This window comes from Wasmannia auropunctata, unplaced genomic scaffold (assembly GCF_000956235.1).
Source record: "Wasmannia auropunctata unplaced genomic scaffold, wasmannia.A_1.0 LD336116.1, whole genome shotgun sequence".
NCBI classification, from domain to species: Eukaryota; Metazoa; Arthropoda; class Insecta; order Hymenoptera; family Formicidae; genus Wasmannia; species Wasmannia auropunctata.
The window spans coordinates 2,432,261-2,443,962 of NW_012026774.1; the positions used below are offsets into that span (position 1 = coordinate 2,432,261).

General features: G+C 39.2%; 1 protein-coding gene across 1 annotated transcript; it reads left to right on the forward strand.

The window, feature by feature from the left end:
• The first annotated feature begins 579 nt into the window (after positions 1-579).
• Positions 580-11,371, forward strand: LOC105448360 (leucine-rich repeats and immunoglobulin-like domains protein 3). Its single transcript, XM_011686885.1, has 14 exons — positions 580-857; positions 2,557-2,628; positions 2,707-2,850; positions 2,960-3,097; positions 3,177-3,317; positions 3,443-3,730; positions 3,846-3,989; positions 4,070-4,311; positions 4,414-4,560; positions 4,687-5,001; positions 5,130-5,411; positions 5,507-5,782; positions 6,078-6,365; positions 6,597-11,371. The coding sequence occupies exons 1-14, from the start codon at positions 580-582 to the stop codon at positions 6,719-6,721; spliced, it is 2,880 nt and encodes a 959-aa protein (XP_011685187.1). The 3' UTR covers positions 6,722-11,371.
• Positions 11,372-11,702: the final 331 nt, after the last annotated feature.

Here is an 11,702-nt window from a genome sequence, read left to right on the forward strand (position 1 = left end):
GATCCTTAATTTGATCTTCTCGATTCAAGATACCAAAATCTGTGGAATCGACTCTTTCAACTTATTCCCTTCCGTAAAGAGCGACAGAGATTGGCGCGTCTCTCTTTATCGGGCGTTTCCGTGAGAGATCGGAGTTACGTCGTGCCGTGGTGTCGCGACAACTCCGATATCCGCCATTTCGGGCGATTCGTCACGACCCGTCAGATGGCGCGGCGCTAGCGCGTGCAGTTGCAGTCGTTCCGTAGGCGTCATCATGGTGCGTAGGCCAGTGGAGCGTTTCTGAGGGTGAAGCCGAGGGGAGTTTTGTTTTGAATCGATAACGACGCGGGGGGGGGGAGTGCTCGCGCTCCCGCGGTGGTGCTACGCCGACTCGTCCCGGGCACGCCGAATTCGTCCCGACGACGCACCCGGCGATGACGACGCGACGCGGCAGCGGTGGTGAGCGTTGTCGCGAGACGACCGTCTAGAGCCCCGAACGCGGCGGCGGACTCTCTGGTACGCGGTGGTGCGTGTGTGTGTGTGTGTATACGTTGCTCGCGCGCGCGCTGCTGTGCGTGTACCGTGCGTATTGTGCGCGCGATGTCGTGGTGCCGCTCGAGGAGGCATCATCGCGGCCACGACCACGCGCGGCGACGACTCGGCGGCGTCGAGCGGAGACGGAGCGCCGCGTTCCTCCTGGTCGCGTGCGCGCTCGTCGCGCTGTCGTCGTGCGTGCCGCCGACCTGCGCCGAGCCGAGCGGCGACAATACCGCGGACCGCTGCCCGGTCGAGTGCTCCTGCCTCGGCAACCTGGTCGCCTGCAGCGAGCTGCAGCTGATCGAGGCACCCAGCGGACTGCCACCGTGGACCGAGATCTTGTGAGTAAACGACGCCGTGGCCCCTACCGGCGGCGAGGATGGCATTGGCTCTGTGTGTTTACGCCGCGCTACGTTTAGCCCGCGACTCCTGTACTCCGTATTCATCCTGAACACGAGCATGACGATAAACTGCAGTTTAGCCATCGTGTAAAATTTAGGTCGAATATGGAATACAGGTCGCGGACCAAATTTACGGTGTAAACACAGTCATTGTTGGGACAGCCTTTCGTTGCCTTTGTATGTATATATGGCAAATGGTGCTCGGTTACCCCCCCCCCTCCCCCCTGCGAGATCTGTTAGGTTCCACAGGGGATGCGTCTTGGAATGCACGTGAAGTATATACGTTCCAAGTTCTTGGGAACTCGGGATAAAGGTATATAACAAATGCTCTTTTATATCTACCTACACATCGAAAGAGGCTGTGAATCGCAGGAGGAGTATAAGACCTGGCCTATGTAATATGAGTTAACGCAGATAAGATAGAGGAAGAATTTATAACAAAAATAGAGAATAATCATTGATACCTGTGATTTTACAATCTCTGAAGGCTATCAGATTTTTACAATTGTACCTCTCTTTTACTTTCAAGATAGTTTGAAGGACCGAGAAATAATATTTAATATTAAATGATAATTTACCGTTTGAAATCTATTTCTTGCTTTATCTGTAATTTTTTTAGTTAACGACACTAATTAAATACTAATTAAATAGTCATTTATTAAAGCGGACAGCAAGTGTAACTGTAATTTTTATTTTACAATATACTTTATAAAGATTTCTAACAAAATTATAATTTAATGACAAAACGCGGTAGTCTGTATATTAAGGTGTCGATTAATAATCCACTTGTTTATGTCTCAAATAAAAGTTCACGAGCGGCGGCTGTTTATGCAGCAATTTATTATTTATTGGATGATAGCAGTTATTACCCTATATTGTTTGGAAGAGTCAAATTGAGGGGGAGTAATATTGCTTGTTATGGCTGCATGTGGGTCGCTTGTCCCTTCACTAAATGGTCAGATTGATGAAACTGGCTCCACAGACACACGGCCAGGTTTCTGTAGCCATATAGGGTGCTAAGTGTGATGATGACTGATTGTTAAGTCCTTCCAATGCTCAGAGTCAAGGATAGCAAGCTCTCTAAGTAGGAAAGATTCATGTCTATGCTATTTAAGGTATTAAGATGTATAGTTAGCTACAGCATTCCTGCTTTGTACAAGGTGCATCTAAAGAAGAAATGCCTTAAGCAGAATTATTTTCTGTATAGAGTTGTGAAAAGAATTCTTACATACTTGTATTTATATTATAAAACTTATCACTATAACTATAAAATGTTGAAATAGTTCAAATTTATCAGACTATACATTAATGTGTTTGTATTAATATTATATCTTAATATCTTATAAAAAATTGAAAACAGATTACTCCTATTTTTTATATTATAATACACAGGATGTCTCAGAATTTATTTTGTGTGTATATTCACATAATATTTATCTATCTTTAAACGATTCAGTATCTTATAACTTTGTAATAAAGCATTTTTAGCCACATTTAATATATATATTTTTTACTTCCACTTATAAAATAAATTGCCATAGTTTGTCTGTTAAACTCTATCCTGAGGTATCCTGTATATATATTTTGTTTGTTTGTTTATTTATTTATTTATTTACATAATATTTTTTTTATTTTTCAGAGAGCTAAAGAACAACAATATTGCTAACTTGGAATTTGATTCATTGCTTCATTTAACAAAACTCAAAAAATTGTAAGAATTATATTATCTGTAACATTTATTATTTAAAGGCAAAAATATTTATATATACATATTTGTCTGTGATTTCAGAGATGTAAGTGCGAATAAACTCGGAGATAATTTTATTATTGCCTTGTCAGACGTTGCACAATTACGCGAACTTAAAGTGAATAAAAATCACTTGACGCAAGTGCCAGAGCTTGTATTTGTTAAGAATATTACTCATCTTTCACTGTAAGTACTCCACATGTGTTATAAACTGGAAAGATTTTTTTCGATGTAATCTGATATGAATCAACTTGGTGAATCAGCAATTATCAACATTGTAATTTTTCTTTTGCAGATCCCACAACTTAATTACTAGTATAAATGGGACTGCGTTGTTTAGTTTACAACAGCTTCAATACCTGGATCTCAGTGGGAATAAAATAAGTGTCCTTCGAAGGGGTTTCTTCCTCGCTCCTAATCGAATTACGCATTTGTATGTATTTCAGCCGTATCTCTTAGAAATCTATTGCATCAGATGTCAATTCCGTTGTCTAATGTTTTTAAATTTGAAGGAACCTAAATGCAAATCACATAAGGATCATCGAAAATGGAAGTTTGGATAATCTAACATCACTGGAGGAACTCCGTTTAAACAAAAACAATTTGACACAGCTGAAAGATCTTTGTGTGAATCTTACAAAATTGCGAATATTGTAAGCATTTATATATACTTTTAACATTTATCTGTCACATTTATAGATATGAAATATTACAGAAATAGAACAATATCTTCGATTGTTATCTAAAATTATCTAAATCGTGCGTGATATTATTACAGGGAGGTGAATAGAAATAATTTGCAACAAATACACGGATTAAGTCTGAAAAGTTTGACTAGCCTGAAGGAATTGTACCTAAAAAGAAACAGAATTGATACGTTAGACGATGGAGCTTTCTGGCCGCTTAAAAACTTGGAGCTGCTACAGCTCGACTTTAATATGCTGACCACCATAAAGAAGGGAGGCTTGTTCGGATTGGATCATTTGCAAAAGCTGACCTTGTCGTACAATCGGATCTCAACGATCGAACCTCAAGCATGGGACATATGCAAAGAGATAGTAAATCTGTTAGTAATATTTTTACAATTGCACGATTTTTTACAATTTATCGTCTCTCCTTGTTGCAAGCACTACAGCATTACATTATTCGTGTGATTCTAAATTCTTTTATCCTTATTTTAGAGACTTGTCGCACAATCAGTTGACTTCTATAGAACGTGGTTCGTTCGAATATCTCACGAGGCTCGAGAAACTTAAGCTGGATCACAATCAGATCACACACGTCACGGAAGGCGCATTCAATTTCACGCCAAACCTTCGTATCCTGTACGTTTCATATAAATATTACTTAATGTTTGCTTCATATGAATATTATTGTGTTCAACAAACGCTGTCTTGCTTTAAAGGGAACTCAATTCAAACAAGATATCCTACATGGTGGAGGATATCAGCGGCGCACTCTTCTCACCGCTCGGTCAGTTGTGGAAGCTGGGCTTGGCGCACAACAGAATAAAATCCATAAATCAAAACGCTTTTACCGGCCTGAGTAACGTTGACGAGCTCGACTTAATCGGAAACAACGTCACGTCCATTCAAGAAAACGCGTTCCTTTCAATGTCTAGTCTGAGAACACTTAAGATGAACACCGGTAAGTTCAAGTTTTACATTGTATACTAAATATATAAGTGCAGAGCACAATTGTATTTTATTTCTATTTTTTTCTTTAATTATCCTTTTTATTTACACATAGGGGCCTTGGTTTGCGACTGTGGACTTCAATGGCTGAGCATGTGGCTGCGGGAACATCCTTACAGCGAAGCCGAGCTGCACTGCGGTTATCCGCACTGGTTGCAGGGCATGTCGTTAACTCAGTTACATCACGCAAATTTCACTTGTGGTTAGTAATATATTGCAAAAGTTTTTGTACAATTAAATTCTATTAAGTAATTTGTACTTTGCACGGTACATTATTTTTTTGTAATTTCGCGTCCTCGATTGAATTTCCTCTTTGTTGCCTTCGTAGATGAGTATCCAAAACCACGGATCATTAAAGAACCTGCGAGCCAAATGAGCATCAAGGGAGACAATGTGAAATTGGTTTGTCGCGCAACCAGCACCGCTGACACACCGCTCCAGTTTACCTGGAAGCATGACAACGTGGAGTTGAACGACACGAATCTGCAGACCAATCTCAGCTCCTCCGAGAGCGGAGTAACCGAGGCGACGTCCGTTTTGCACATTACTAACGTTACCCATTCTAACGCGGGGAAGTATCAATGCATGGTAACGAACACTTACGGAACTACGTACTCGGCCAAAGCCAGACTGAGCGTGTTAGGTAAACTAAACATATATTCACACTGTCAATTGTTCTACCTTATATATATATTTATATATATATATATATATATTAACAACTCACTTTTAGATAAAGATTTTAATATTTACATGTTGTTCTCTGCACAGTTTATCCGTCGTTCTCCAAAATTCCGCGCGATATACGAGTGAATGCTGGAAGCACCGCCCGTCTGGAGTGCTCTGCCGAGGGACAGCCATCCCCGCAGATAGCCTGGCAGAAGGACGGTGGGAACGATTTCCCAGCTGCGAGGGAAAGACGGATGCACATGATGCCGACGGACGATGTGCTGTTCATAATAGACGTGAAAATGTCCGACAGCGGAGTTTACTCGTGCACCGCGCAAAATCTGGCTGGCCTTATCGTTGCGAACGCTACCCTTACTATACTAGGTGATGATCACTTTCCAACGCCCTTTCTCAAAGCTAGTCTCGAGAAAGTCCTTCTTGAAGTATGAAAATTATTCTCAAATGTGTTTTCTTTTTAGAAATACCGTCCTTCGTAAAACCGATGGAGAACAAGGAAATAATGGTAGGCGGCTCGATTGTGCTCGAATGCATGGCCAGCGGCTCGCCACGTCCGAAATTGTCGTGGCGGAAGAACGGTAGTCCGCTGCAAGCGACGGAGCGTCATTTCTTCACCGCGGAGGATCAGCTTCTGATCATCGTCAACACGATCGCCAGTGACGAGGGTAGCTACGAGTGCGAGATGAGTAATTCGCTGGGCTGCGTCGTCGGCGCGTCGCATCTCACGGTCAAACCGGGTAATTTTATTAAATAATACAATTGAAGGATTTTAACCGAGGGGTCAACCACTGCCAAAAAAATGTACAGTGATTGCTAATTATGGCAATACAGCACACTTTATTGCTAGTATTGCTATTGTACTGCTTTCGTATTGTCAGTAATATTGCCATCTATTATCTCACGTACTGCCACATATTGCACAATATTTCCAAAGAAATGTACACCGATTCCCATAGTGGTTCACCCCTCGATTTTAACGAAAGATTCCTTCTCACATCTAACATTGCAACTTTTTTTATATTTTATAACCAGCCCCCGTTTCCACATTGAACGAATCCGAGATACTGGGTCTGATAGTGATAACCGTGGTTTGTTGCGCCGTCATTACCTCCGTGGTCTGGGTGCTCGTGATTTACAAGACCAGACGCCAATTAAATCCCACGCAGGACACTGGCGCGCAACCAGCGGCGACCGTTATAGTGACCGTGCCGGAGGTTCAAACGCAGCTGTACCTGGACACGAGCTCGCAGCACAGCAAAGACAGCGGGACCGGAGACAGCACTAATCCCAGCAACGATCAGCTGCAATTGTGCTTACCCGGTAAATAATTTTTACATTGTTAAAATCTGTATAAATTTATTGTTTTCATCATAAAACCGCAATTTTCCCCAACGTGATTTTATGTTTAATATTAATAGGCTGTTAATCTTTTATTCTTATATCTTTTATCTTTTATTCTCATATCTTTTATTGATTATTATCTTAAATCTTCTTTTATTGATCTTATATGTTTTATTGATTATTAGCGTGAATAATTTTTATGTCTAACAGAAGAGGTCGTGACAAGCTCTGCCAATAATGACGAAGAAATGGGAACTATAAACGCCAACGATCCTCTCCTGCGTTACACGAACCACGAGCGACATGCGAGCGAGAATGCCGATAGCGCGGTCTGAACGGGAGACGCGAGCCGAGGGTAAGCGGAGTTAACGCGTGCGTGTAGTTTGCGTTTCCGCAGCAGAGTTGAGTATTCGTGAACGCGGCTGATCTTTAAATCAGGATATAAATATTCTGCAAAGTCGTGTACATTAGACGAGCCATAGTATTATGAGGAGCAAGGACTTCACCGGTCCCGCTGTCTAAAAAGTGACCTACAAGTGGACGTTGATCCCCGCGACAGTCCAAATACACAAACGGGAGTATTCGTTACCTACCGGCGTAAGAATGGATCAGCGAATCACGGCATAAGTACAAGCGTAAGGGACGATAGCGAAAAAACACTTACATGTAATCGTCATCGTATTTATTATTGACGCGACACACTCGTTCAATCGACATCGCGAGCGATATGAGCTGTAAATAGTTAAACTAAGATCCTATTATAAAAACTAGTATTATTACAGCGCGCGTCAGTGTCATTCGGCGTTTCCTGGAAATGCAACGCACTTCGTACATTTCTATCATACAGACAATTTTCCAGACACACGTGTGGTGTCCAAGCGAGAACGAAAATCTGTTATAGATTGAATTTTTTTTTTAAATTAGAATATAATATATGAATATTGTCTATTTAAAAATCTAAAATTCGGACAAGTTCAATTGATCTGCGATAGGTAGTGCTTGCTGAGCGTATCAGCGAAGATCGGTTAACGAATTACGTCGTTAAACACATTGAAACGCATTCATCATAGCGTGTAGACGTTTACTCGATCATTGTACAAGCGTTGCACCTTTCCCGAACACGACCGTTGCAATGCGCGCGCGCGAGGACATTGCTATAAACTATTGAAAGCCACAATATATTAGACCAGCCTTTGTGATAGATATTTATTCTAGTGTTACACATTGCGTAGGCGGCTATTTATGGATGTAGGAGAAAATATGAGAACAGAAACACGTCATTCTATTCTGGAGGAAAAAAAAACGCAATTGCTAACGGGTGGATGTATATTTATGCACCAAAGCGTTGACTTTAGGTACCTTGTTTTTTTTTTCTCTCTTACTTCGCAGTCGCGCGCGGACACCAAACCGCTATATATATATATTCTGGATTAATTTAATTCGTTTACTGATCAAAATGTTGCTCACTACTAATAGATACATTGTGTTCCAGATATGTAGGATCTTTTAGCTTTCGTAGGCATTTTCGTTAGTATTATTAATATCGACTAAGTTGAAACGCATACGAGCATGAGACTTTAACGGATAAATCTTCCAGATATTGTTACGTATAGTTGTCTTTGTTTTTTTTTTCCAGAGTTTGAGAGTAGTGTTTGTTGGAGACCTCGAGGTTCTTCAATATTATATATTATGAAAGGTGTAAAAATTTATTTCTCTTTTCCCTCGCAACTTCTACATTTGCATACGGAAATCTGTACGATTGTGAGACATTTGGACCGAAGCTTCTATTCTGAGTAGTGTTTGTTGGGGTCTCGAGGTTCTTCAATATTATATGTTATGAAAGGTGTAAAAATTTATTTCTGTTTTCCCTCGTGACTTCTACATTTGCATACTGAAGTCTGTATGATTGCAGGACATTTGGAAGCTTCTATTTTGTGACCAAGTAAAAACACTTTTTTAATTGATTGATTGTACTATCTCATTTTGCTTCATTACTCGGTCTTGAATATATGCGTCGTTATGGGATAAAATTATGTAATTATATATTTAATAATATTAATAGCTTTTTCTCGTAGTGTACTTGTGACAGTTTTTACTTATGGATATTTCGATTAAGGGATAATTCGATTGACATGTACGTTTTAAATTTACAAGTAACAGAATTTTTGAGGATGTGCTCTTTTAAGGAAAGAAATAAGAGGAGGAAGAGAGAGAGAGAGTGAGAGCCGAGAGTGATGATTAATAAAAAGGTTCAAATTGCGATAATACGCAAGTGATTAATATGAAAGTAAAAATTTCAACGAATGGCCTTTACCTTGCACCAAGCGGGTATTATTATTGGGAGAAAAACTTTCGCGATATATATAATCTATATATTTTTCTATGACTTATATATTGCAAAAGAATTGAAAAAAAAAATCACACTGAAATTCGCACAAAAGACGAAGAGCCAGTACTACTTCTACTACTTAATTAACTCGTAAACTCGCGCGATGTGAACTCCTTCCACGAATGATTACTCCTTATTTACGCAAGTGTCCGATAATATGCGCAGAGTATGATGTGCTCATTACAAGTAAAAATTCAAGTATTGTATAAAGTAATGAATAGTCCGTAATATTCCACTTATTTGTGTAACTCGTAATGTATATGTTTAAACTATATGCGAGAGCATGTTTTCGAGTAGGATTCGGAGAAGAAACTGAGAACATATATGTTTCATTAATGTAGTCTGTGTAGAGTTTTTTTTCTCCTTATCTAGTAACGAGTATTAAATTATGTAGTCAACGAAGAGAGAGAGAGAGAGAGAGAGAGAAAGATGCTCTATTGCGACATGGTTTTTTGGCTTGCGCCCGTGTGATACACCAAATAAGGCATCTGTTTCTCATTCAGTATTTTCCTTGTTATATAGTATTGTGTACAAATACAAATAATCATCTACAATGTATCCTTGTGCGTTGTTATTTACCCATTAAATATTAAAGCTTTAAAATCACTTACCTTACGACAAATTTTCTTCGAATATGTTAATGAAACGAGAGAGGAACGCATATTTCGGCATTAAAAATTAACTCTAAATTTACTCTATAATTTTTACTGAAATAGCTAACATTAATAAAGGCACCGAATAAATGGATATAGACATATATGAATGTATTTATATATACACTTTTCTTCTATCGAGATGAATGCAAAGATGATTGATTGCACATAGAATGATTCGTGCTCAAAGTGATCAATAAATTATTCTCCAGTTATTGTCAATTTTTCTAGATGCGACTGGATTAAAGGGTCTGTCTTCGTAGTGATCAGAGATAGAGAAAAACCAAATGCAATATACAGCAAAAATGTACCTACTTATTTCCAAGTATCACAATTATTCAAGTGTACATATATAATACATATATTCTACAATCTTGCTTACTTTCGAGATTTGTTGATCGCTCGTGTTTATCGCGCAGCTGAAATTCGCATTGTCTTTACATACAATAGTCAAAGCTTCCATTCATTTTTATAAAGAACGAACGAAATTGCTTGATTAGCGAAAGTTTAAAAAAATAAATAGATATAAGAGAAATTGCTTTCTTGATACATTTTACCAAGTAATATATGCATGTATTCTAAATTTATCCCTTAAAATATATAATTAAGAGTCGTCTATATAATAATATATAATTTTATCTATGTATATATAACATTTTTTGTGTTGCGAGAGATTAACGTTTCCCAATAATTCTTCCGAAAGCATTTGCATCCATTGCTTAATGCCGGATTACGTGAGAAATAAATTTCTATAAAGAAGGTCCTCGAGAATTCTTTCCTATCACGATGGGAAGAGGATCCATCGAGAATATTCGCTGACCGTCTCTCGCGATGCGAATTTCGCCGCGCGTAACGTACCTATACGCATTGAAATATAGGAACGCTTCCTTTGAGGTAGCACATCTCCAAATACGAGATATCGTTTTTATTTTCAATTCGATCCTCGTTACAAACGAACGTCGGACGCGCGCGATTCACAAAATTACCGTCGTACAAAGTTTAACAAATCTCCCTCGCTTACGTCTAACTGATGTCCGTATCAAAACTTCGTTATATGCAACCGCATCCTTATGGCGTCGCGTTTCAACTTCCACGCGTTACGATCGTGGTAAGGAATAAGAGCGCATGGAGTGATCGTCGAATTTAGTCCCTCCGACGGTTCCGTAAGCCGAAATTCCGAGACAGTCGCTCTCCCTCTGCGCGGAAGCGCGAGATAAATTCGTCATAATCACAAATTGGCAAAATTCAGAGCATGCATTCCGTTGCATCAAATAACTTTGCTCCTGACGACAGATCGCGTTGCGATAGGTTTTTTTTTTTAATTTAGACGATTCGATGACATCTCTCACGTCGGAGTCCCTTCTTTCGTCATTGCTAATCTTCTTTTAATATATTGTATAATTACGTACAAATGCGCGAATGGATTAAAATCAAGTTAAAACAGTTTGATGCAAAAGATTGCGTAATTAGAATGCTAAGAGACCTAAGTTGTACATTCTGAAAAAGACAGCTAGAAAGGAACTATTTACAGAGCGTACTCTCATGACAAAAAAAACGATGCACGCTAATGTTCCACGTTGCAAACATCTTCCTATCATTTTCCTCTGATTATCTTTTTCTTTTTTTTTTTTTTTTCATTGTCGTTGCTACATAAACGAAGATCCATTCGAGATCAAGATCGGCAATATCGATACATTCGAATGGACTATCTATATAGAAATGTATGTACTAATAATACTAAATTAAAACCTAGATTTCGCGGCTGAACGATTTAGAATATTTTCGGCCGATGAATTCTTACGTAATATTATTCATCCTAGATTCGCCGATCTGTCGCATCTCTTGGCACTAGGCGCTGCGTGTGATCCATGTACGCGCTGGCCGCAATAGTCTAAAAATAAGCAGACGGCAACAAGAGCAAGGATCACAGCAAGCACACGGCGCCAAATGCTCTATTTATAATATAAAGAGATCGGCGATATATTTTTTTTTTTCATCAAAGATCGCTCTATCAGCGACAGTTAAATCGACTGCATCTTCGTTTAATTTATCCGTTTTGTTCGCCCCGGGCGTTCCGTTAAAAATGCGTCGTGTACGGCAACTTAACAATCTGAAGAATCTAACGGATTCTATCTCTATTTGTGTATAAGTAATACAGATAAATATTTCTTGATCACGTAATTTCTCTAGATATCGTATAACATAAAAAGACTACATAAAAGAAGTAGGAGAGGAGATATTCGTAAATATTAGGTCGAGTTTTTCTTACTTATA